This window comes from Rhinolophus sinicus, chromosome X (genome assembly GCF_036562045.2).
Source record: "Rhinolophus sinicus isolate RSC01 chromosome X, ASM3656204v1, whole genome shotgun sequence".
NCBI lineage: Eukaryota > Metazoa > Chordata > Mammalia > Chiroptera > Rhinolophidae > Rhinolophus > Rhinolophus sinicus.
In genome coordinates, this window is record NC_133768.1 from 13,643,123 (window position 1) to 13,669,862 (window position 26,740).

Sequence of the window (26,740 nt, forward strand, 5' to 3'; positions counted from 1 at the left end):
TGGCAACTGGCATCACGGGGAAAGCTGTTTTCTCTTTTAATCCCGAGATGGGCAGGTTTTCCTGGGCGGAACTTCACTGCTGGAGGTCTGGGGCTTCTTTACATTATAAAGGCTCCCCAGCCATGGCTGATCGGTGCTGGTGCCAAAGCGGCCAGTATCCCAAGTTCCAGTCGCATTTGGTTCACTGTGCCCTGGCCGCCTTGCGGATGCCTCTAGTGGGTATCTTATAGGATGAAACGAAAGTGCCCATTTGGAAGATATTGTGTATATGAGTGTGGGGGCGGGGGGAGCGGCAGTAGATGGCCTCTCTGGGCTTCTAAGAGGCAGAGAAATTGGGTGCCACCGGGCTTATGAATGTGCACCTTGCAGCCTATCCCCAGCTTCTCAAAGTGGCACAGCTCCCCATGCTCCCTTTTGAGAAGAAAACAAGTGGGTGGGGGCATAACGCTGCTCCCGCGCGAGCGGCTCCCATCCACTGGCCTCCCCACTGTCCTCTACCCACATTGCCACCCCTCTACTGTAACAAAGGCACATCACCACACATTTTCAAAGTTATCAGAAGTCTCTTGGTCAAGCACCAACCAATTCTGATGACTCCAAAGGAAGAAGAGGGACATTTAGAAACCGGTGGGAAAGATCCCCTGGGAAAAGCACAGCAAACCTTGCCCTATGCACGCAAGGCTAAGAATTGCTTTCTCCCTGCTGGCTGCTTTTCTCTCTGTTCTAAAGAGAAGCTTCCAAGAATCAGCTAAATAAAGGGATCACACCAGAGGAGGAGAGAGAATGCTAAACCAACAAAAACAAAGACTCAAATGAAACAGAGCGAGCCATGAGAATTCGCGGTTATCAAAACTTTGTTTGGCCGTATCTATTTATCATCGCTGCACACCCGGGCTCTGCGGAATATCATTCTGTTGATGTCACTTATCCTCAGCAAAATATTTACACATCCTTAAAAACGCCCGATGAGGGGGGCAGCCCGCGCACTGCCGCAAGCTGCCCCTCAAGCACCGTCGCCGAGTTCGGGGCCGACGGTGAGGTGGTGAGGCAACACTAAGGGTGGCTCCGCCAGCACAGGTAAGAGCTATGGATAGTTCCCGGAAAGCGGCCACCCCGGCGCTGCGCCCTGCCTTGCCCACCTCTCCCCCACCTGACTCTGCTAGAAGCAGCCACATCCCCGATATGGTGCCTGCGCCTCCTCCGTCTCCCCCTGCCTTTCTCATTGATTAAGTTCTCAAACCATTGTTAAAGCCGGGTTGCTTTTCCCTGGAAAGCTGGGCTGAATTCATTAAGCTTCACCGTGCCACAAAAGGAATATTCATAAAAGTTTGGCAGGCAGAAAAGGAGGTTGACTGCGTGCCACGGGGTGGGTGACAATTCGCTTCTCCAAAGCCACCTTCTTCTTCCGTGCCCCATCCCTCTCTCCATCCATCCGTCGTGCCCCAAACCTACTCCAGGGACTTCTGATAGGGAAACACAAAGCAGCAGCTGTTTGGCAACATTTCTACCCCTCGCCGGCAACTGTGGTGGGATGCCATTTCCCCACCCAGGCGGAGCATATCCGGAACAATAGTCGGGCTTTAAACGGCAAACAAGCAAACACACAGAGCACAACCCCAACCCCGAAAAAGCCAACGCGGCGACAAGCAATAACTCCCTCCGCAGCAAAAGACATCGCGGAAACGCACGCAAAAATGCAGCGAGAACACTGCTCGGTGCCTAACATGGCAGAAAGCCTGAGCCGCTGCGGCCACCCTGGGTCTGAACATTGGGGGGCACGAGGTCGTTCGGGGCGCCGACGCACACTCACCCGGCTCCAGGAGGTTGCGGGGCTGGCCGAGCGTCACAAAGGCGAGCCCAACGCGATCTGGCAAAACCCAACTTTCCACCCGGCTCTCCAGGGCCGCCAGATACGTCAACAGAATCCATCTTTCGAAGGGCCTGGAAGGCGCCGGGTTTTCCGGGCCGGGGCAGAGCGGCAGAGCCAGAGGCGGCCCCGTGCGGTGCCCAGGCGCGGAGTCTGCCGCGCGCCGCCCTCTGCGCCGGGTGCCAGCGCTGGTGGCGGCCCGAAACCCACTTTGGGGCCCCCGCCCCGCCGGCCGGCGCCGCCTCCCCGGCCGTCCCCGGCCCCGCCGGCCAGTGCGCGGCGCCGGGAGCGGGAGCGGGACCCGGGGACGCCGCACGGGTGGTGGCCTCAGCTTGTGCGTCCCCGCCCCCGCCCGGCCCTCCCCGCTGGCCCCGGCCTCCGGGCGCCGTCCTGCCCCCAGGAGCAGGCCCCTCCCCGGGCGCCGGGCCCTGCCAGGCGCGCCCAGCGCGGCGCGCCCCCTGCGTCCAGTGGCAGGTCCGCCCGGGGAAGGCGGGGGGGACCCCGGCCCGTAGGGGGGCTCTGCGGCCGGTACCTCGCAGTCGCAGCCGCCGCCTCCAGGAAGCCGCAGGGTGGTCGCGGGTGCGGGAAGTCTCGGGTCCGGCCTCGCCGCCAGCCGCCTGAAGAGGATGCGCAGCGGTGGGAGCCGCCGTCGCCGCTGTCACGGAGCTGCTGTCGCCGCCGCCGCTGCCGGTTGTGCGTGAGCGTGTGTGTGCCTGTGTCCGGGCGAGTGTGTGTCTGCGTGCGGAGCCCAGCCTTTACTATATACACCAAGGGGTGGGAGGAGGCGGGGCAGGGGAGGGCTTGGGGGAGGTGGCGGAGGAGGGGGAGCAGAAGGGGGGCGAAAGGGTACCCGAGGAGGCGGCGGCGGAGGAGGGACAGGTGATCTCGCCCACGGGGAGGGCGTGGTTGTAGGAGGCGAGGGGTGGCTGGAGGAAGGGGCACCAGGGGCGCGGGGTGGCGGGTGGGGGTGGTGAGACGCCTGGGAGGGCCGGCGGGCTAGGACCATTCCAGAGCCCAGGATGGAGAGGAGAACAGAGCCCAGGAGGGAGGAAGTGGCTGGCTGATGGAGGCCGGAGAGGTGGGAAGGGCCCAGGGATCACCTCCTAAAATGTCAATTGTGATACATGTCCAAGATCCTTCTCACGAAGTCTGAGATTATTAGAGATAAAATTAGTCCACGGACAATAATCTCATTTCCACGTAATTGTTTGAGAGGTGATTCATTTATGAATCTAACATTTATTAAGCCCCTACTGTTTGCCAGACACAGGGCTAAGAACTGGAGTTACAGACAGAGATGATTATGTGGTTTACTAACCAGTAAATAAATAATAGGTATCAGTACTATTGATCATTTTAAAACAAAATAAAAAACCTAAATCCTATAAATGTTTTAAGACAGCAAAGGAAGCAACTACATTGGTTTAATTGATCCCTAAAGATGTAGATTTGTTTCCTGCTAATCAAAACAGGATGAAGATATTTGAGAGAACAGCAGAGCAGACATGACTCTACTTGGAGCAGAAAGCAGTCTGAGTCTAGCTGTCCTTTGCATGTTCATATCTCCTTTAATCCCAACACTGAGTGGTAACCATGATATCCCTCTTGCATTATAGAATTTGGGGTGGCTGACCAGAGCGTGAAATACATAGAGAGAAGCCTGGTTAAGTTTATAATTCGTATGGGAAGCTGAACTTGTGTTTGAAAGGTTCTGTTTGAACCTTGCTATGTATGTTATAAGCATAAGTGGTAGAAAGTAGGGCCACATTATGATTTTAGTGGGCGCTTTGCCTTTGTGGACGTGTTTCTCCATAAAAAAAAATAGTAAAGATTACATTTTTCAATTGCATTAGTGTAAAGATGAATATATTAACATTATATACTAAAACATTTTCTTCTACTTAAAAGATCACTTTTTCTTCTGATTTTAAAAGAAATTAAAACATGTCTGTGGGCCCCTAAAAGGACTGTGGGCCCCAGGCACTGTGCCTACTGCCCCTAACAGAGAAGTCAGCCCTGGTGGTACTATTCCTTGATACAGAATTTCCTCTTGAAAAAAAGAGTTAATTTAAGAAGTGCCCAATCAACATAAGGGCAGAAAGACACACTGTTCAAGTTTAAGAATTGATAATAATGAACATAAGGGCAGAAAGACACACAATTCAAGTTTAAGAATTGATAATAATGAACATCAACAGAAGGTACCAGATCCTACTTGTTTCAATCAGGCTCTTGGGGTTTTAAATCAGCTCTGAGTAACTAATGATACCTGTGGAAACATTTGTCTGTTAATATGTCTTCAACCACTTCAGTAACCAAAGACTTCCTCTATGGCTCTCATAACTGTTCTGAGCCCTTGGATCAGGTATGTGAGGGCTCCGTTGCCAGGACCTAGACTGAATACAACTCAGGACACAGCTGGGCAATTATAATGGGACAAGTTCATGGATGAAAGATCCGTAAAGGTTTGTGTGTGTTGAGGGGGTATGTGTGTATACGGTAGGGACTGATATCCTGGAAGGCAATTACTAGCCTATTTCTTTTGTTGGCCTCTTCACAACCCTGGGTTAATGTTTGATCCTCGCTGGCAGTTGTGATTCATATTTGCTGCCCTTTGAGGTGCTTATGTTTTGAGGAAAGACTATATTGATTCAGATTAATGCATAATAAACAGGCATCATGGCCCCTATTCCCAAAGAAATGTACAGTGGCACCCCTCTGTATTTTCATCGTGACAACCCTTGCAGAGGGAAGGGGAAAAGAGGAGTCCATAAACAAAGGGTCTGGATTGGGAGGGACATGTTTTCAGACAGAAATAGGACATGGAAGAATTGTATTTACACAGTTTTAAGGGATGCCTAAGAAAATGGAGGGAAGAAAGGACATCCCAAACAGCAGGAAAGAACCAAAAACAAACAAACAAACAAACAAAAACTTCATTGCTCAGGTTGATTTTTGAAATTTTTAATTCTAATATCTGGACTCAAGAAATTTCCTATCTCAGATCGGATTCTTCTGTCTCTGTCCTATTTCTCTAATACAGCATCACCCCCTAATCTAGTTTATGCATACTTGCCAGATGTGTGATTCATTCATTTATCCAATGAACATCTATTAAGCACCTGATGTATGCCAGTCACTGAGCTAAGGACTATGGTTAGGGAGATGTTTAACATAGGGTTGCTGACCCCAAGGAGCTCACAGTCCAGTAAATAAAGTGTTAATAATACTATGGACACTGTGTGGTACATGAAGAGTTATAAAATCAGCCAGGTGAACACCAAAGAAGTGGGCCTACCCTTGTACTGAGAAGGGATAGGGAATGGCATGGGGCAGGGCAGTCAGAAAAGATTGCACAGAGATGGTGACAAGAGCTGAGCACTGAGAGATGAATAGGAGTTTTTCAAAGTTAAGGGAAAGGCATTACAAGTGACGGGAACAGCAGGCACCAATGCTTGGATGCAAAGCACTTTCTGGAGGCTGCAAATATTTTGTGAAGGTAGAGTAGAGGCTGTGAAGAATAGTAGTAGGGGGTGCAGAGGAAGTTAGGGGTCAGTTGAGGTCCCTGGTCTGTACTGTAAAGGAGTTTTTGCTTAAAGTCAATGGGGAGCCTTGACAGAGTTGAAGCAAGGGAGTGAGTGACCAGGAAAGATTCGGGTTGAGGAATGATCACTCCCCTGGTGGGTGTGAAGGGCTGATGGGAGAGGGTAAGCTTGGAAGCAGGGAGACCAGGTGAGAGAGATTGTGTCGATGATCAGAGTTGGAGTGAAGGTAGTGACAGCAGAGATGAAGGGTCAGAACTTAAGTGGTACTCCGGAAATAAAATCAACAGGACTTAATGATGGAGGAAACAGGAGGGATTAGAATGACTGACACCTGGCTTTCAGAATTGGGTAACAGGGTGGGTGGGGGGTGGCCACTGAGATAGGGGTCCCTAGGAAGAGAAGCAGATTTGGGACTGGAAATGATGAATGCCGTAGATTCCCCCAGAAGCAGATCCTGAGATAAGGATTTGAGTGCAGAAAGTTGATTTGGAAGGTGAAGGAAACACTGGTAGGGTAATGGGGAAGGGAGCCAAGGGGCAGCAGACAATAGGGGGAATGTTTTCAAGGCCCATTACTACCATGGGCAAGTGGAGCTTAATCTTGCAGGCAAACTCTTGGACACGATGCAAAACATGCACTCCAGAATTGTCCCACTCAAGAGGTGAGGAAGCTGGTTGAGGGCTGCCCAGAGGATGCTAATTTTCTGGGAATTTCAACCTGCCACCTAGCCTAGGCAGAGAGTCCTTCTCAGGTATCGGGACAGGATCCTGGCTGGCAGCTTGGATGTCTGTGGAATGCACTGAAATGGTAGCATCCGAGGGATGTGGGTAGAGCACTGTCAGTGTTTGCTCCAGGGAATTCTGATTAGGACATCTTGAGTTGGAAGTGCCTGTTGGGTAGCCACAGAGAGAAGTCCAGTAGGCATTTGCAAGAGCAGATGTGGAGGTCAAAATCTAAGCTGGAGACCTAGATTTGGGAGTTGTTGGGCCGTGGGTGTTTGTTGAACCAGTCAGTGGGTGTGGATGAGCTCTGCAGAAGACATATGTGACTTAAGTTGATGGCTGAGCCCATCACCCTGGGCCATGACAACATGATTTGATCTTATCTGCATGAACATCATTGCCAATTTCTCTAGGGGTTCCTGGAAGCCCTGAAGTTGTAATGCCAATTTAGTGCTCATGGGTATGAATGTGTCTAGGGAAAAGCGACTGTTGCTTTCACGAAATTCTTAAAGGGTCTGTGTTTCACTGAAGTTGAAAAAATTTGGTGGTCACTAATATTTACTGGATGACTGAGTGACTGACTGAAGTGGGCATTTAAAAACATAATCACAATGCAAAGGGATAAATGCTGGGAAAATACAAAGGGTAATTAAATTGCAGAGGATTGAAATGAAACCCAGGCTCAGGGAACAAGGATGGAAAGCATTCAGAGAAACAGGCCAGCGAGAATGACATTTTTACCTGAAGAATATTCAGAGTCCATGGGGTAAGGGAAAGGTTTTGACAATTTTGATGGAACAGAGACTTCTAATGTTGGCACGGGGGCTTCAATATTCTTCATTTGGAGACTTCATATGAACTGTATTATGTCCTGATTTTATCCAAAGTGTGTAACAGAATTCATATGAAAAAAATCTTTGCTAATTTTAGCAAAGACTGAATCAAAGAATATGTCAGTTCGTCCTTCAGTTAGGCAATCAACAAGCATATCGCGAGCAGCTATTAATTTACAGTAGTAAATTAGTGGTACATGTGAGAACACACAGTGTAATAAAGTATCAGCCCTGCCCTACACTGGTCTCTCATAGTCCAGTTGTAGCTCTGTCTAGTCTCATAATCAGGAAAGCATTTCATTTCAGAGAATTTTGAGAAATTGTCAAGAGTGAAAAATAGGTTCATTATAAATGGCTCCATTCTATATTCCCCATTCCTCTTTTTTTTAACAGAACCCCAGTGTTGTTCAGGTATCCATCCCTTTCCTACAAAAACATGCACTTTAGAATTTGATCGTAGCTTTAAGGTGGTGTCTCTTTGATCTGAGGCAGATGGCACCCCTCCTACTATAATTTGGAACAAATAGACAAGAGAAGAGATTTGCTGGGGGCATTATGGGTAAATTCTTACTCTTCCAGGAGAGCCACCTTCTCTCTCCCAGTGGACTTGAAGATAATGGAACTGCATTTGCAACCGGCAGCAAAAACACAATGTAGGTGACCATATAATTGATCATCTAAACTGGGATACTACTGAGGGTAAATGGGGTTGCTATTACTACTTATGTCAGGGCCTAAAGCATAAACTGGGTCTCCTCAGCAAACCAGGATGGATGATTACTGTGATGCTAGGAGCCAGGCCTACGAGGGACCTGATGCTCAAGGCAGCACGACAAAAATAGACAAAGAACCAGAAACTCTAATGATGTTTCTGCACTGCCAGAACAACCAACTACCTCTGGAGCGACCTGAACTTGCACTCCCTATTATGCAAATTATTACACTGTTTGATAAGTGAAAGCTTCTTTGAGTCAGGTCTATTGCTTGTGATTGAAAGCATCCTAAGACATCCAGTACATGCAGTTGCTGGATTGGTTTTGTTTTGGTTTATCTTAGTCCCAGATGGGGTAAGGACCATCTGGAGTCGACAGATCTCACAAAAACAAGTGGTGGAGGGGAGTACGTCAGGAATTGAGATTTTAATCTGACTTTAAAGACAAGTGAAGGAAACCATCTAAACTAGCACGCGGTTCTGCTGAATCTGAAGGCCACTGTGCACGGGGCGGTTTTCTTTCAGCAGCGCCTCACGTTCCTGCCTCTGACAAAGAGCTGAGACTCCTGTGCTCAGGGCCAGGAGAGTTGATTTCCTGATCTCTCACTGTGCTGTCTGAGAGGCTCTGCTCTCTCTGGACTTGGATCCCTCGTATCAGGAGCAGCCGTCCTCCCCCTGATGTCGGGTCCAGTCTCTCTGACTCGACTGTAAGCATCTAATGAGGACCCATGGCATACATCTCCCACAGTCCCGACCTCAGTTCTCTATGTTTGGGGTCCTCGATAAGTAATGGTTAGTTCCCATTATCTCCCCTCACGCCATGGTCTCTTACTCCTAAGGAGCTTCAATATCCCTTATCTTATACAAGTCTCATAACTGTCAAATGCACCTTTCTTTTCTGTGTGGAGGGAGAATGAGGACAGAGGGGGTTTGGGGTGGGAGCCATGTGACTCACCTGAGGCTGTCAGGGTTTGTCCAAATCAATAGTGAGCCCTGCACAGGCCAAGTGAGAAGCCAGGTTGCACGAGACAGAGCAGAGTCCATAGAGGTCACCAAGAAAGGACCAAAAACGATTGTAGCCAGAAGAGAGATTCGGAGTCAAGAGCATGAAATAATAAGGCAGGCCATTTGGGTTTAAGTGGAAAATCGACCGAGATTTGGTTTTGGAGAGGTGAATTATTTTACCAGATGGGATAACAATGCCACGTACGGCATGAGTGCGGTTGAAATACTGGCACATCAAGGACCGAGGGTAGGCTAGCTCAGAGATGGCCCTGCACAACCCAGCCTTCCGACAGGGAAAGTGATGCTCAAGGAGGTGCCGGCAGAAGAACTGGACACACACACACACACACACACACACACACACACACACACACGCCTTTACACATGGCAAGTTCTGTTCTCTTGCCAGGTGTCAGACTTACTTTTTCCTTTCTTAAAAATGCATTCACAAGTCTATGCATGTGTGGGGACAGGGGGTATATGGGAACTTTCTGTACCTTCTGTCAATTTTGCTGTGAACCTAACATTGTCCTAAAAGATAAAGTTATTAATTAAAAAAATGCATTCACAGATGAGACAGACTGATCTCCCAGTAAGAAAGGAAACATCGGCAAAGTTGCCCTGGAGTAGGGAGCAGTGACAATGAGAATATTGCCCAAAATAACCATAAAAAATAGCTGCTGAGGCACTGCAAGGCAGGAGTTTTAATGTTAAGGGGAGCAACAAGCACTGGCCCCTAAAGGTCCCCAATTGCTGAAACCACAGTCCCCTGTGCCTGGCAGTTCATGAGGGCAAGCTGTCTCTTGAAAGAACAGCTGCTGAGGACTTTCTCAGCCATCTAGCCCATCGGCTGCTGGAAATGATTCATTCTCCCATAGATACACCCTATCTGATCTAGCTAGCACACCACTGACAAACAAAGAGAACGTGGCCGTGGATTTCACAAATGGTCCACGCCACAAAATGCACTGCATGTTCCCGCAACCTTCAGTGTGTGGATGGCCGGTCAGGTTTGTCCCGATTCACGCACGGCAGGACTCTCCAACCTGACCGACAAGCTTTCTATTGCTCTAATTGCAAGAGGTGAAAGGAGCTGCAAGGTCACTCCTTTCTGAACAGGACATCGATGTATAACACAGAATGGGCTTTAATCATGTTCTTTTTCTTCAACTGGGAAAATTCTCAAATTACAGAATTTTATGAACAGAACAATTTTATAGAAGGAGGAAGAGAGAGCAAGAGCAAAACCTCTCTTGCTGAGCTGGCTAGCACTTTTCATTGCCATCCTTTGCATTGGTGGCCTCTGTGCCAGGTTGGTATCCAAGTGCTCTCCTGAGACTGCTCCCTGGCAGGCCCTGCTACCTTGGCGCCTCCCAGCAGACTCCTGATGCTCTTCACCCCTAGAAGTCTCCCTGCCCAATTTCTGAGCCAGACCACCTGTGTGCTGGATCTGAGCTGAAGCTGGCCTCTCCCATCAGGGCTCCTCCTGTTCCTGAGGCATTGTTCAGCCACCGAGCCAGTGTTCTCTAGTTGTCCTCTCCATGACCCTCTCCCACACTGGCCCAGCCCTAGGAGTAGGCTTCTGGGTCTGTTTCTCTGCATAGCTCTCATGCCTTCTATTGGCAATATAGCTCCACCACCTAAACCCACTCATCAAAGTGTCCCCATCAATCTCTGATGCTCATATTGCTGTCTGCTTGGGATACAGATCGTTTCTCCTTCATTGATGAGGGACATATCAGCCTTAAAGGGACTGCTCCAAAACATGACATGAGTGTTGCATATGTTGTCCGCCACTACCATCCTGGATTATCTACTTCACTCCTTCTATTAGTTGGGTCCTTGTTAGAGATTTATAGTAATTTTTTTTGTAGAACAAATATTTTACTTGCAAATAGAGATGACTTTTTGAAATATACAACAGTATTGCTTTAGAAAACATTCGCTGTTAAAGTAGAAATACTGTACAATACATACAATTTATTAATTTAAGGATTTTTAATTACAATTAAATTTCATTAAAAATTAAATATAAGTGTAAAAGGCTATTCTATCCTTAGTATAAACATTGATAACCACTCTCAATGATCTGTATATTCCCTTCAAGTTTTTCTCTTTATAGCATTTACCCAAGTGAAATATTACCTATGACTTTAGCCCTGCTTTTGTCTCTTAATATCTTCAACTAGTAAGCATTTCCCATAGCATTCTAATATCATTACATAACCACAGTAAACATTTTCAATGGTTCAATAAACAATTTATTAAGCGGATTCATTACCATATACTTAGCTTTTCCCCTACTGTTGGAAGTTTGGGCTATTTCCAAATTCTGCTGTTGTAAAGAAATCTACAATTAGTATCTTTGTGTATATTAATGTTCCCCATTAATAATTATTCCTCAGAATAAACGCACAGCTGTAATATTTCTGGGGCAGACACAGAAACATTTACATGTTGCCAATCTGATTTTAAAAAGGATGTTCCTCTTACAACTCCAAATATGAGCTCTGAGAGTACTTGCCTTGTGAGTACTCACCAGCCTAGGCCAAAATATTTGTCTCACTGTATTTTAAACCATATTTCACTGATTACTGGGGAGACAGGCCATTTTTATTTGTGTGCTTTCTACTTGCATACTTAAGGGTATTGTCAGTTTATTGTTTTCACGCATTCGTTAATTAAATCAGTGTTTGCATTTTATTTATGTGTGTCTTTTATTTAATACGAAATAAATGTATGTCATAATAGCAACAAATCCCAGAAGCAGGATTACTGGATCATATGGTGGTAGTTCTATTTTTAATTTTTTGAGGAACTTCCATACTGTTTTCCATAGTGGCTGCACCAATTTACAGTGTACAGGGTTCCCTTTTCTCCATACCCTGGCCAATATTTGTTATCACTTGTCGTTTGTTATAATAGCTGTCTTAACAGGTGTGAGGTGATACCTCATTGTGGTTTTGATTTGCATTTCTCTGATTAGTGATGTTGAGCACCTTTTCATATACCTGTTGGCCACTTATATGTCTTCTTTGGAAAAATGTCTATTCAGGACTTCTGCCCACTTTTAAATTGGTTTATTTGTGGGGGTTTTTTGCTATTGAGTTGTTTTGAGTTCTTTATATATTTTGTATATAAACCTCTTACATAACTTAGATAGATGGTTTGGAAATATTCTTCTCCCATTCTGTAGGTTGCCTTTTCATTTTGTTGGTTGTTTCCTTTGCTGTCTAGAAGCTTTTTACTTTGATGTGGTCCCACTTGTTTATTTTTGCTTTTGTTGCTTGTGCTTTTGATGTCAAACCAAAAAATCATTACTGAGACCAATGTCAAGGAGTTTTCCCCCTGTGTTTTCTTTCAGGAGATTTAAAGTTTTAGGTCTTGCATTTAAGTCTTTAGCCTATATTGAGTTAATTTTGGTGTATGGTGTAAGATAAGGGTCCGATTTCATTCTTTTACATGAGATATCCAGTTTTCCCAACACCATTTATTGAAGAGACTATTCCTTTCTCCATTGTGTATTCCCGATGCCCCTGTCAAAGATTAGTTCACTGTATATGTGTGAGTTTATTTCTGGGCTCTCTACTAAGTTACATTGGTCTATGTCTCTGCTTTTAGTCTAGTACCATACTGTTTTGATCACTGTAGCTTTGGAATATGGTCTGAAATCAGGAAGCATGATGCTTGCAGTTTTGTTCTTGCTCAAGATTGCTTTGGCTATGTGGGGTCTTTTTTTGGCTATTTGGGTTCCATTTATCCTTGGGATGCAAGGATGGTTCACCTTACACAAATCACAAATGTGATCTTCTACATTAACAGAATGAAGGATATAAAACATATACTAATATCAATACATGTAGAAAAATCATTTGACCAAATTCAACATCCTTTTGTGATAAAATCTCTCAACAAATTAGGTATGTACCTCAAGGAATGTACTTCAACCTAATGAAGGCCATATATGGCAAGTCAACAGCTAATATCATACACAACAGTGAAATAAAAGCTTTTACTCTAAGCTTAGGAACAACATGAAAGTGCCCACTCTCACCACCTCTATTCAATGTAGTACTGGAAGTCTTAGCTAGAGCAATTAGATAAGGAAAGGAAATAAAAGGCATCAAATCCAAAAGGAAGACATTATCTCTGTTTGCAGATAACATGATACTATATACAGAAAACCCTAAAGACTCAACCAAAAAAACATGTTAGAACCAATAAATTCAGTAAAGTTGCAAAATACAAAATCATTATACAAAAATCAGTGTGTTTCTATACATTAACAATGAACTATCTGAAAATGAAACAATCCCAGTTACAATAGCATCAAGAAGAATAAAACACTTAGGAATAAATTTAACCAAGGAGGTGAATGATCTGTATACTAAAAACTATAAGACAATGATGAAAAGAAATTGACGAAGACATAAATACATGGAAAGGTATGTTCTTGGATTGGAAGAACTAATATTGTTAAAATGTCCATACTACCTAAAGTGATCTACAAATTCAATGAAATCCCTATCAAAATTCCAATGGCATTTTTCACAGAAATAGAAAAGCAATCCTCAAATTCATATGGAACCACAAAAAACCCCAAATATCCAAGGAAATATTGAGAATGAAGAACATATCTGAGAGTTTTTATCATGAACGAATGTTGAATTTTGTGAAATGTATTTTCTGCACCAATTAACATTGATTATCTGATTTTTCGTGTTTAGTCTGTTGATATGATAGATTGCACTGATTTATTTTTTAAAAGACTGAATTTTTTTTAGAGCAGTTTTAGGTTTACAGCAAAATTGAGAGAAAAGTAAAGAGATTGCCCATATATGCCTGTCCCACCCCCATACACACAGCTTCCCTCATGATCAACATCCCCACCAGAGTGGGGCATTTGTTACAGTTGATGAACTTGCACTGACACATCATAATCACCCAGAGCCCACAGTTTACATTAAAGTTCACTCTTGATATTGTACATTCTATGGGTTTTGACAAATACAGAGGGCCCCCAAAAATGTATACACATGTTAAGAAAGGAAAAAACTGTATTAAAATTGTAATACTCACTATATACGGACAACAAGATGATCACAAGTCACGTTTGATTTCTGCAATTACAAGAGGTGCTCAAAGTGGTTACCATCAGTGTAATTTTAATATAGTTTTTCCATTTTAAGAATGTGTACATCTTCTGTATATAATGACGTGTATCCATCATTATAATATCATACAAAATATTCTCACTGCCCTAAAATCCTTTGTGCTCCACCTATCCATCCCTCCTCTGACCCCCAACTCTTGGCAACTGTTGATCTCTTTACTGTCTCCATAGTTTTGCCTTTTCTAGAATGTCATATAGTTGAAATCATGAATTATGTAAGCTTTCCAGGTTGGCTTATTTCACTTAGTAATATGCATTTAAGTTTCCTCCTCCATGTCTTTTCATGGCCTGAAAGGTCAGTTCTTTTTAGTACTGAACAATAGTCAATTGTCTGGATGTGCCATCTTGGTTGCATGTAAGTTTTGGCAATTATGGATAAAGCTGCTATAAACATCCATGTGCAGGTTTTTGTGTGGACACAATTTTATGGCTCCTTTGGGGACATACCAAGGAGTATGATTGCTGGATCGTATAGTAAGCATATGTTTAGTTTTGTAGGAAACCATCAAACTATCTTTCAAAGTGACTGTACCATTTTGCATTCCCACCCACAATGAATGAGAGTTCCTATTGCCTGACAGCCCCACTAGCATTTGGTGTTGTCAGTGTCCCAGATTTGTTCCATTCTGCTTTCTTGATTCTTCAAGATTCCTTCTTTTATAAACTTCATTTCTGCTTGAAGAACTTCCTTTAACCAATATTTAAGAATAGGTCTGGTAGCAACAAGTTCTCTTAATTTTTCTTCATCTGTGAACATCTCGATTCCCCTTCACACCTAAAGGATATTCTGGGTTGGCAATTCTTTCAGAATTTGCAAAATATTGCAACACTTCCTTTTGTGCTCTATGGTTTCAATGAGAAATCCAGTCATTAGAATTGGTGTTCCCTGATAGGTAATGCATCATTTCTCTCTGGCTGCTTTCAAGATTTTATCTTTGTCTTTTAGTTTTCAGAGGTTTAACTATGATGTGTTGGTATGAATTTCTTTGAATTTGTCCTATTTGGGGTTTGCTTAGATTATTGTATCTGTGTGTTTTCTTTTGCCAGATTTGGGGTGTTTTACATTATTTCTTTTAATAGTCCTTCAGTCCCACTCCCTTTTTCCTCTTCTTCTGGGACTCCAATGATATGAGTGTTGGATCTTTTCTCATTGTTCTATATGTCCCCAAAAGTCTGTTCATATTTTTTTCTAATCTACTTTCCGTCTTTTTCAGATTGGGTAAACTTTATTTATCTGTCCTCAAGTTCATTGATTCTATCTGCTGACATATTTACTCTACTACTGAGTCCATTGAACAGGTTTAAATTTGGGGGTATCATATTTTTTCAGTTAGAAGATTTCCATTCCATTTTTTTCACATCTCATATTTCTTTCCTGAGATTTTCTATATTTTCACTTATTTCAAGAGAATTTGTTATTGCTTGTTAAAATTGTTGTTGTTGTTGTTATGGCTACTTTGAACTCCTGGCCAGGTAATTCCAACATCTGATTCATCTCTGTGTTGGCATCAGTTGATTATCTTTTTTCATTGAAGTTGTGATATTCCTGGCTCTTGATTTTCAGTTGTGTCCTGGACATTTTTACTTTTATGTTGTGAGACTCTAGATCCTATTTAAATCTTTTATTTTAGCAGGTAGTCAGCTGTTTAGGTTTAGAATGCGGGTCCTGACCTACTTTTGTAGAGTATGGTTTGACTGATAAGTTAATTTTCAGAGCCTTTGCAGTATTTTTTGATGTGCCTGGTTTATCTGGTGCTGCTGGGACTCCCACTGGTCCCTGATGGTGCTGCCTAAGGGGCCAAAGAGGTTGCCCCAGGCAGGGCCACCTGATGTCTCTAGGTGGAGGAAGAGCATCTCTGGCCCATAGGGATGAAGATTGTTTCCTGGGCCAGGCAGCTTCTTGTGTGTGGCAGAATCTCTCTTGCCAGTGCCAACCTACCACTCAGTGTCTCTTGGCAAGGGAGGAGAGCACTTTCTTTAGCTGCTTGTTTTCGGTGGGGCTCCTGATCCATCCCCCTTGCCAATGCTGTCAGGCTCACCTGGTGCTGTCAGAGGGCCTACTGCTTCATCTGGTAGAGGAATGAGCCAACCTGGGCAGCCTTGTGTTGTTAGGTTGGGGGTCTGAGAATGCCAGGCCTGGGTTACCTTCTTCTATTGGGTGGGGGCATGTAAGACATCCTGCTGTTGTGCTGTTCTGCCAATCCTGGGATCCCGAACCAGCTTGTCTTCCTTTTCCTTTGGTTGCCTCTTAAGTTCTTTTCAGGGTTTACAGTTATACTTAGCAGTGGGGGGGGGGGGGCATGGAAAACGGATCTAAGCCATTTTGTCCAGACCAAAATTTCTTTTTAATTTTTAATTGTTTATTTTAAAGCTAAAAAATAATTGAAGAAAATGATCATTATGATTGTTATATGATTGATACAAAAAATTAATTTTGGCATAGAAATAAAGGGCATTTTAAAAACTGATCTGCTCCAGGTGTCAAATGTACTAGCTATGCCACTGAGAGTGAGCAAAGTGAAAGGAGAGATTAGAAAGATTATGAAGAAGGACCTGAAAGCCAAGGGTAGAAAGAGTGTTAAGAAGCAGAGATAGGTTATTATTATGTTTGTTTTATGATGAGATTAGAAACCAGAGGATCTGAAGCATTAGGTCGCTTGCCCAAAATTGCTTTGGCATTTGGCTGCAGGATGGTTGCAGCATTCAGGATTATGACATTCCAAGACCATGGTAACAGCACACTGTTTCCCAGACGCTGCTTTCAATCTCCAAACACATTTGCTAGAGAATATACTACAACAGTCAAGTAATTTTTGCCTATCTGGCAAATGAACAAAAAGTTTTAATAGAAACAAATGTTTAATCAATTTGACTAGTATTAAATGTCTGTTATTAATTGTCTCTTAATCATCCTGCTTGGTGGGGTCTTAATTAATGTTGATGAATTCATTTCAAGGTTATTACCAATAAAGTACTTACTGTTAGAGGGAGGACATTAAATTATAATTGGCATTTGGATACATTTGTGAAACCATTTCTTACATCTTTCTTTAAGCTTCTGAATTCTAGAATTTATCCATGGCAATTTCTGATATATCACTTTTCTCTCTGTTTCATTTGCCCATGGTCACTTCCATATAAGCTAATCCTTTGTTTCCAATAGTATGTACAGGATTTCAGGTAAAAGTTGACCACTTCCACACTCAATGTGTTTGAGACTTTCATTAGATCTTGCTATATAATATCTATATCCCTGCCTTTTTCAGGGTCAATTTTTAGAAATCTAATGAAAGACACAAACATTTATATATCATATATCTCTCTGTGTGTGTGTATGTATAGTTAGATATATAGATAGATATAGATATAAAAATGTAGATTTTTTTTGCAAAGAGAAATTCTTTTTTTAAGTAAACTCAAAACAAAAGACCTCCTCCCCCCACAAAATCTTCCAGGAAAATTACCTCCAAATGAAACCAAACTGCATAGAACATCCTGGATGAAATTTAGATCTTCACTACTTAGTATAAAAAGTTTACATATTTTGGCAAGTGTGATTGGGCTGTGACAATTTATTATATGTGGAAGGGGTAAGGGAGCTCTATGTGACTCCTTTTATAAGGGCACTCGTCCCAGCATGAAGCCCCCACCCTCATGACCTAAGCACCTCCCAAAGGCCCCACCTCCTAATACCATCACCTTGAGCCACAGGAAACTACTCACTGGAAATAGATTAAAGTATCTTTGGAAAATCTCTTAACACTTTCAAGACATTGGGATGCCATCTCACCCATCCCAAAATTTCCTCCAGCACGTTAAATGGCTTCCCAGCATCCTGAAAAAGTGAACCAAGCTTCCAAAAGTATGCGTCTTGCAGTTAGCTGACACTTCTGCCTGAGGTGCAACTGGTTTCAGGGGTCTTAGCTTCCTCCTGCATGTCTTACAGTATTTGTAGTAAAAGTTACAATTCTTTGATAATTTGAGACCTCACCTCACAGTTGAGCTATTAAATCATGACTCTATGAGGTGGTGAGATAGCAAGGATTCGGATAGGAATGACCAGGTTTATAAATTACAGGAGCAAAAATTCATCCAATAGTATAAATTATTACTCAACTTGGAAGAATCTAAGGGTCAGAGCCACAAAATATCATTCATGTGATGTACAAATGATTCACCAAGAGGAGAGATGAACTCATTTATAGGGCAGGTTCTAACATCTATAATTCTACAACACAGGGCAGCAGGAAGCAAGTCTGCCCTTGCAAACCTGCTTAGAAGAAGCACCAATATTATTAGTTCTCTTCCTCATTTGTTCTTCAATATCGTATCATCAACTGATTCTTCAGAATATTCCCTGGCACCCAATACTGCCTTAATGTGAAGTGAATAGGTAAAAAGTCACTGTTATTTTCTCTGCAGTGTGGCCAGCTCTGTGGTGTCAAAGCAAAGTGGAGAAATGATTATTTGATATTAAATTGTCATTTGGTTATTTGACAGAAAGAAACTCAAATTATTATTGTGACCCAAATGTCTCCTGGGGAATATGAATGAGGTCAAATGAATCCCCAAATCCTGTCTCTTTACTGCACCTGATATTTCAGAGTCTCCAGTGCTATAGTCTGAATGTTTATGTCCCCTGCAAATTCATATGTTGAAATCCTAACCCCCAAGATGATGGACGGTATGAGGAGGTGGGGCCTTTGGGAGGTCCTTAGCTCATGAAGGTGGAGCCTTCGTGCTGGGATGAGTACCCTCATAAAAGAAGTCACATAGAGCTCCCTTACCCCTACCACCATGTGAGGATGCAGCAAGAAGTTGGCAGGCTGCAACCTGTAAATGGGCCTCTAGAACCTGACCATGGTGGTACCCTGATTTTGGACTTTCCAGCTTCCAGAACTGTGAGAAATGAATTTCTATTGTTTATAAGCCACACATTTCATGGTATTTTTGTTGTAACAGCTCAAACAGGCATCTTTCTGGAAAAGCCCCCTCCCCCACGACCACCCCAACTACATATTCCTGGATGTCCCTAGAGAGATTTCACAAGGAGCTCATGAACCAGCATGGCAGCTGTAGGCCCCACACATCCACTATGATCAAGTTTTCCTCCTTTCCTGCAATGGCTTCCCCTTGGCAGTGTCATCTAATCAAAAGTAGAGTGAGGGTCTCTCCCCAGGGCTACTGCTACGGGTGAGAATCCCAACTTCCTACCAAGTGCACTCTCTTGCCATGTTCACTAAGTGATCCATGATGCAATAGCGGAGAGACCTTCTGTTTGGGGCAGCAATCCAGAAAATGTCTCTCTTCTCCACTGTGTGTATTCTTTGTTCCCTGAGCCCTAAAGCAAAAATACTTGTGTTCAGTCTCATCAGAGTGCCTCATAAAATGGCTCCTCCCATGTTGGATCTCAATAATACCTTTCTTCATTGAGGCTCAAAACCATTCTGTCAAACCAGGCAAGAACAAAATCTCTGCCTTCTACTCTCTTGTCCTCATTTCCAATTTATCCACCCATCTTTACCTGTACACTTCATGCACCTAACTCCTCTTTCTTCTTTCAGACATAAAACTCAGGAACTCGAGGACTCATGGACGTCAATTTAGAGAAGTACTGCCTACCCTACCACAACCCCTCTGCCCCAGTGGTAAGTGATTCTCTGTGAGACAGTGCATTCTTCATCGGCCTCAACCCTCTACTTGGCTTTGGCTATTTAGACATGGTCTTAGATTCTTTAAAGCAGTAGTCTTCAAAATGGGGTGATCACTATAGTACATTGGCACGTAGGGAGCAAATGTTGGAAGGAATAGATAGATAGGTTTGGTTTTACCACTATTTAATAGATAAGACTGCTGCCACCAGTGCTCTCCCTCAGTCTGCATAAGAAGGTCATATGTCCCATGAGTTTTTCGAGGTGTCCTGGAGAAGGACGGAATGTTCCATATTCGGAATAGTTGACAACGGAGCCCTCGTGTGATCATTCCTTTTGGCATATTGCAAAGTATTACAGTTTAAATGTTTCTGGTTAGGTGGCATTACAAACTATGTTATCCAGTTTTAATTAATAACTCTCTCAAAATTGGTGAGTAACTAAAAATCCCTGCAAAGAATTCATAGTTCAAGATGCTACCATTAGACACATGAAAAAAGTGAAGCTGGACCACCTCCTTACACCATATACAAGAATAAATTCAAAATGGATTAAAGACTTAAATGTAAGATGTGAAACCATAAAACTCCTAGAAGAAAATATAGGAAGGAAGTTTACAGACATGACCCGGAGTAAGATTTTTACTGATATAGCCCCTCGGGCAAGGGAAGTAAGAGAAAAAATAAACAGGTGGGATTACATCAAACTAAAAAGTGTTTTCACAGCAAAGGCAACCATCAATAAAACAAAAAGGGATCCTACTGAATGGGAGAAGATATTTGCCAATGATACATCCGATAAGGGGTTAATATCCAAAATTTATAAAAAATTCACTCAACTCAACTCCAAAACAACAAACAACCCAATTAAAAAATGTGCAGAGGACATGAAGAGATGTTTTTCTAAAAAGGACATACAGATGGCAAACAGACATATGAAAAAATGCTCAACCTCACTAACCATCAGAGAAATGCAAATAAAAACCACAATGAGATACCACCTCACCCCAGTCAGGATGGCTATCATCAATAAATCAACAAACAACAAGTGCTGGCGCGAATGTGGAGAAAAGGGAACGCTTGTGCATTGTTGGTGGGATTGCAGGTTGGTACAGCCACTATGGAAAACAGTATGGAGGTATCTCAAAAATCTGAAAATGGAACTACCTTATGACCCAGCAATTCCACTCCTAGGTATCTATCCGGAGAAATCCAAAACTCTAATTTGAAAAAATTTATGCACCCCTATGTTTATTGCAGCACTATACACAATAGCCAAGATATGCAAACAACTGAAATGCCCATCGGTAGATGACTGGATTAAGAAACTGTGGTACATTTATACAATGGAGTATTACGCAGCCATAAAGAAGAATGAAATCTTACCATTTGCAACAACATGGATGGACCTAGAGAACATTATGTTAAGTGAAATAAGTCAGACGGAGAAAGACAAATACCATATGAACTCACTTATATGTGGAATCTAAACAAAAGAATAAATGAATGAACTAATCAGAAACAGCCTCAGAGACATAGAGGAAAAACTGAGGGTTGCTAGATGGGAAGCGGGTGGGGATGAAGGGGAAGGTGAGGGGATTAGAAAACACAATCGGTAATCACAAGATTGCCACGGGGATACGAAAGTCAGTTTGGGGAATGTAATCAATAATGTTGTAAAGATTTTGTAGGGTGTCAGATGGACACTTGTCTCATTAGGGAGACCACTTCACGAATGGTGTAGATGCCTGATCACTGCACTGTACACCTGAAGCTGAAGCTGAACAATAATGTATGTCAACTATAATTTTATATATATAGTTACAAGAAGCAGAGTACAGCATTAGGAATAGAGACAATGGAAATGTAACGGCTGTGTGTGATGTCAGAGGGGTAGTAGTAGATTGGGGGAGGGGAGTTATCACTTTGTGAGGGATATAAATGATAAATGTCTATTACATTGTCTTGTACACCTGAAAAAAAAAAAAAGATGTTACCATTAATCCAAGCTCACAAAAGCATAGGGAAATGGCAGGGACGACAGTCCTTCCACCCTAGTAGTAGCTCAATATCAGGCAAATTACAAGAAATATTGAATTCTAATCAGATTACTTAAACATGCAAATTGTCAAGGAGATCATTTCAAATATGTTATTAATGATTATCTTCATTTGGAGTTAGCTGCATACAGACCCAAGACCAGGATTCAGATGCGAGTATCTTATTTAGGAGGTGGTTCCAAGAAGCGCAGTGAGGGACGAAGAAGTGACTTACCAAGGCGGGAAAGCCAGTAAAGGGTGTTGATGAGAGGATTACCACTCGAGGCACCCAGGACTCTGGCCTGCTGTGGACGCTCTGAGGGGCTGTATGGAACAAAACTGTGCCTCTGAAGTGCGAGAAAGGTGGGGTGTTTATCCACTGACTCTCATCGCTCATTGGTTGAGAGTCATTCTTGGGGTGTGTTTGTTAGGTCCCTAGCACTTCTGGCCTCCCTTGTGCATACTGATCACACTTTAATAGTCAGAGAATGCTTTCATGAAGAGAGACTTGGAAATCTGTTACTTATACAGGAAACTTCTTCCGATGACCACTAGAAGGGGCCAAGGGGATCTAGGTTGGACCCTGACTGTCTGTCACAGAAATGAACCCTTTCTGTGACCCCATGTTATTTCTTGAGCTATTAGAAAAGTATAGTAGGAAGCCATCACTACTGGAAAGACTTTTAAAAATATTACTCATTTTATCTTTTTTCCATTCTTTCAAAGTGTATTTTTATATACATGATTTACTATGTATGTAATACATCAGAGCAGTACTACATAAATATATTTTAGAAATAAATATACCTGTACTGGCAGTTCACGCACAAAATATTTTTATTGTTACAGGTACCTGGATGAAAAAAGTTTTGGAGCTCATTCTTCTCTGCAGGATTGGAATCTCAGAATGTTTTATGAGCACTAACCACAAATCCTGTTGAAATATCTCAGGCCAGAGTAGAGTCATAGAACAAACGTCACACTCCCCTGCTTTTTTTTTGCCCAGAAGTGTCTTACAAAGGACTCTCTCCCTTTGTTCTCACAGGACTCCTAGCAACTTGGTTGGTTAAGTTCTCTTTGGGCATCATGGCATTTAAGAGCAGGATGTCTCATAGATGAAAATGTCAAAATGCAGGGTTCATGTTGGGAGAAGAAGGCAAGAAAATTATAAAAGGAGATGGTATTGAAAGGTGGGGCCCTCACTTTGCCAATGGACCATGAGAGGAGATGAGCTCCCTCTCATGGTGTTCGTTTATGATGCCCTCTGTTTTGAGGGATCACATCCCCCAGGAAGTAGGGCAGGGGTGGATGGAGAGCTACAAGTTGATCAGATGGATCTTTCAGATTCAACGTTTATAGACCTTTTGTCTTAAGTAGCCAGAACTGAGACAACAAAGTTTGTTAAATCAACGGTTTCCTGGAACCTGCTTTAGTCATTGGAATCAGGGCTATGAGACATCTGTCCTAGTATTTTATTTATGCTAAAGGACAAGTTTTGGAAGGATTTGTCTTTCTTGCAGACTTCAAAACTAGAAAGATACTACCAAAACATATGAACTCTGCTCAGCCATCTAACCTCAATCAATAATTGCTGACTGAGTATGCTAGAGCCTATGTTAGATTAGGAAGGAAGGAAGGAAGGAAGGAAGGAAGGAAGGAAGGAAGGAAGGAAGGAAGGAAGGAAGGAAGGAAGGAAAGAAGGGAGAGAGAGGGTGGGAGAGTGGGAGGGAGGGAGGGAAGTATATCCTTGGCTTCCTTAAAAGCTAGCTAACCTTAGACAAGCCTGCACATGGTGATTGCCAAATGAAGTAGACAGACATGGAGACATCTCAAGGGCTGAGATTAAAGCCATTATGATCAAATAAGTATCCAGGAAGAGGGGAGAGCTGAGCTCAAAAGTATTCTCAAACTTGAATATACACCATAACTGAACTATTAAATCAGATGCAGGGCCCCACCCCCAGATATTCAGATTCAGTAGGTCTGTGGTGTGACCTGAGCATTTGCATTTCTAACAAGTTCCCAGGTGATGCTGATGCTGGTCCAAGGACCAGGCTTTCAGAACCACCTCTTTGAAGGATGTTAGAAATGTAGAATGCTGTCAGGGCAGAAATGAGGGAGTGTTAAGAATCAGGTTGGGGAAAGTGGAAGACATTTTTAGGAGGATTCTGAAATGAAGGGACTGTATAACAGAAGACTAGGAGAAAAGAATGTAAAGATCTGTTTGAAGATTTTGGAATTTATCTTGGGATTTTAACTGGGTGTCACTGTGTTTGAGTAGTGACACACATGATGAAAACCTTATTTTAGGATTATTTAATTTGTTTGTAATATATTCCATGGTGTGGAACGGGAGGGGGAAAGATGGACACTAAAAGGACATGTAAGAATTTATGAATTTACTTAAGTTGTCTAAAAGTCTATTTTATATACTGTTCTTTCCAAACAGAGGTGAGAAAAGGAGAGCTTCTTTGGGGGTTAAATTTTGGTGAGAATGTTGGGCCAGCATTCCTCTCAGAAAAGAAGACGGAGGCAAACAAATGGAATTTGAGACTTGGTCTTCCATTATTCAAGTTTTCCTAAAAGGTGACAGCATGGAAATCCTCAAGTCTGCTCAGAATCTGTGCCAATTTGATGGGAGAATCTGCAAATTTTCAAGCAGTAAAATGATCCATGGTGGCCTTCAACCCAGGAGTGAGGAATTTTCTATTTATAGTCTCTACTTAAAAGAGATCCAAATTTGCCCCACCCTGGAAATGTATTACTAAGGGAGAATTTTCAGTGTTTAAAAATAAGATCACATTGACATTTTTTTCTTTTCTGCCTCTGTGAAAATAAATGCAATGTATGTGACATTGATTCTACATCACGCAAGAGAACTGCACGCTGAGGACACACACGTGCACACTCTATTGAGCATCAGCCAGGAGTTCTGCTCTAAGATACTTGGGCACATTGCTGCATGAAGCAAAATCAATATGGGCCAACCTGTAAACCATCTGTTGGGAACTTTTGGAAAACTAGATGAAAGAGGAGATGAGAGACAAGGATGGAGACTTGGGAAACAGTCCAAGGAAGCTTTTTGACGACTCAAGTTATTATTTAACATTGACATAACCATTTTTGAGGTTCCCAGGTAAGCCCACAGGCGCTGCCTGAAGGAGCCTAGAGGCAACACGAGGGTGGGTACAGTCAAAAACAAACCTCTGGCATTTTTGTTCACAAAAACAAACCCCTGTATCTTTGTTCTCTTGGGTTCCACCTCACTGGGCCACCCTTCTGCTCCTCTGTGGTTTCTCTCCCATTTTCTGCTTTTCTCCTTTTTCTTTAGCTTCCACCAGCTCCCTATGGCTTGAATAAAAATTTAGTACAAGTTCAATTGTTTTCACAATATTTTGCAATAAAATTTTACTGCTTTTGTTCTCTGTGGCTAGAGGGGTGGTGGCCTGGTATAACTGCCCCAATTTTAAAGACAGAAAAAAATAGGGATAATGGATCAAGTGATTTGCCAGGAATGAAATAAATGAGATTAGCACCCGTTATTTTTTATCCCAACGACTGAAAGAAATACAAGAGCTAGATTGTAGCAATTATTTGGGAAAGCACTGGAAAACATCATTCTTTGTGATTCTCATATAAATGAATGTGGTAACAGAGAAGATGGCTATGTCAGTTTTTAATTCAATAGAGTTTTGAACATATTTCTAAGTCCTTTGTCACATCCCCAGTTTTCTCTTGCACAAAATGGAGCTAATACAATAATTAGTATCTACCTTACAGGGTGGTTGTAAGGATTAAATGACTTGAAACATGTCAAGCACTTAGAACAGTACATGGCATCTCATGAGCACTAAGTAAATTTATTAATGTTGTTGCTGCAATAGCAACAACAATTTATTTTAAAGTGACAGCCTTAATATGCAGATCTTCTAAAAATTTATACCCAACAATGCCTAGACACAAAGAAATGATACTGGTTTGCCAGAGAACCTTATTAGAGTGAGAAAAATAAATGGTGCAGATTGACTTAATGATTGGTTCACCATTCTCCTAGAACATTTTGGAAATCAAACACTTCATTTAGACTATTTGTATCTGGGCTGGTTGTATCTTTGAGAAAATGGAGCTCAAATGTTTCAGGTGCCATTCCTGCTCCTACCTACCGGCACCTCATTGTAGCAAGAGCTACTTCCCAGAAAATAAGAGGCCAAGAATGTACTATGATTGGGTTCTAATGTGAAACCAGGCTTATCTGTGACTGCTAAGGCAGTTGATCCTGCTTGTCACACCTATGTCAGCTCTGAAATATAAGCCCCACAGGTCATCTCTCCCCTCTCTACTCTCAGCCAAGGATTTCTTTGCTCAGCTTTCCACCTGTCTTGCTCTTCCTATCCCTCCCAATCCTTTACACAGGGTCCGCTGGAACTCCAATGCCCACTTCCGTAGCAAGTAGTCCTGTGCCCTGCCAGTCCTCTGTCACCTAGTGCTAACTGCAATCTGGCTGTCCCATGAAGCTCTACCTCCTAAAGCTCTTTTAGACAGATGGTGTTTATTTGACTGGGTTTCATGGAGATTATCATCATTATCCACCTGTCCTCCTTCCAAACTATGGTTCCTCTACCTTTATAGAAAATCCTTCTGGGGAACTTACACTTTTAGGAAGATGGAGTAGATGTACTTTTTTCTATTCCTCCCACTAAGTACAACTAAAACCCCTATACATTATATATAAAACAAACACAAGAAGACTCTGAAAGATGGGGAGAGGAAAGCAGACTGGTTAAGGATTGCAGGACCTGAGGAACAAGAGGGAGGTGAATTCACTGGATCTTCTTTTTGCCTCACAGAATTACAGAATTGGAGCTGAAGACACTGACAGTCTGGAATACAAATAGGTGTAGACCGAAAAAGCTCAAACAAAAGCCTGCTCTCTCCAGCCAAAGTACCAGGAAAGGGACAGCCTAGCAAGACAGAACCTTTAGAAAACAACCACTTTACTGAAGCCAAAGACCACAGAAGTAATTGTAGCCTAGACTTCCAGCATTGCATGACTGTAATAAGGTCCCCGCCCCTCATCAGCGTGGTGTCAGAGGAGGCTGATTAGGGAGCTGTGTCTTTCACCCCTGCTGGGTGTTAACAAACACACTTCCCTTGAAGTGTTGGTAGAGATCATGTGGGAAGCTTGGACCCCCAT

General features: G+C 42.8%; 2 protein-coding genes across 5 annotated transcripts in view; one reads left to right on the forward strand and one right to left on the reverse strand.

Moving 5' to 3' along the window:
- Positions 1–2,533, reverse strand: part of RAI2 (retinoic acid induced 2) — a 72,422-nt gene extending 69,889 nt beyond the window's left edge. For 2 of the 4 annotated variants that reach the window (XM_019755381.2, XM_019755380.2), the window contains exon 1: positions 1,811–2,087. The gene's annotated coding sequence lies outside the window, so the exon portion shown is untranslated. Of the gene's footprint in view, positions 1–1,810; positions 2,142–2,399 lie in introns of those variants that run through there. The other 2 variants (XM_074323506.1, XM_019755378.2) reach the window with 2 other exon arrangements.
- On the forward strand, positions 830–23,203 carry LOC141569725 (uncharacterized). The gene is made up of 5 exons (XM_074324080.1): positions 830–1,042; positions 1,551–2,560; positions 7,547–7,620; positions 19,422–19,505; positions 22,396–23,203. The coding sequence occupies exons 1-5, from the start codon at positions 830–832 to the stop codon at positions 22,485–22,487; spliced, it is 1,473 nt and encodes a 490-aa protein (XP_074180181.1). The 3' UTR covers positions 22,488–23,203.
- Positions 23,204–26,740: the final 3,537 nt, after the last annotated feature.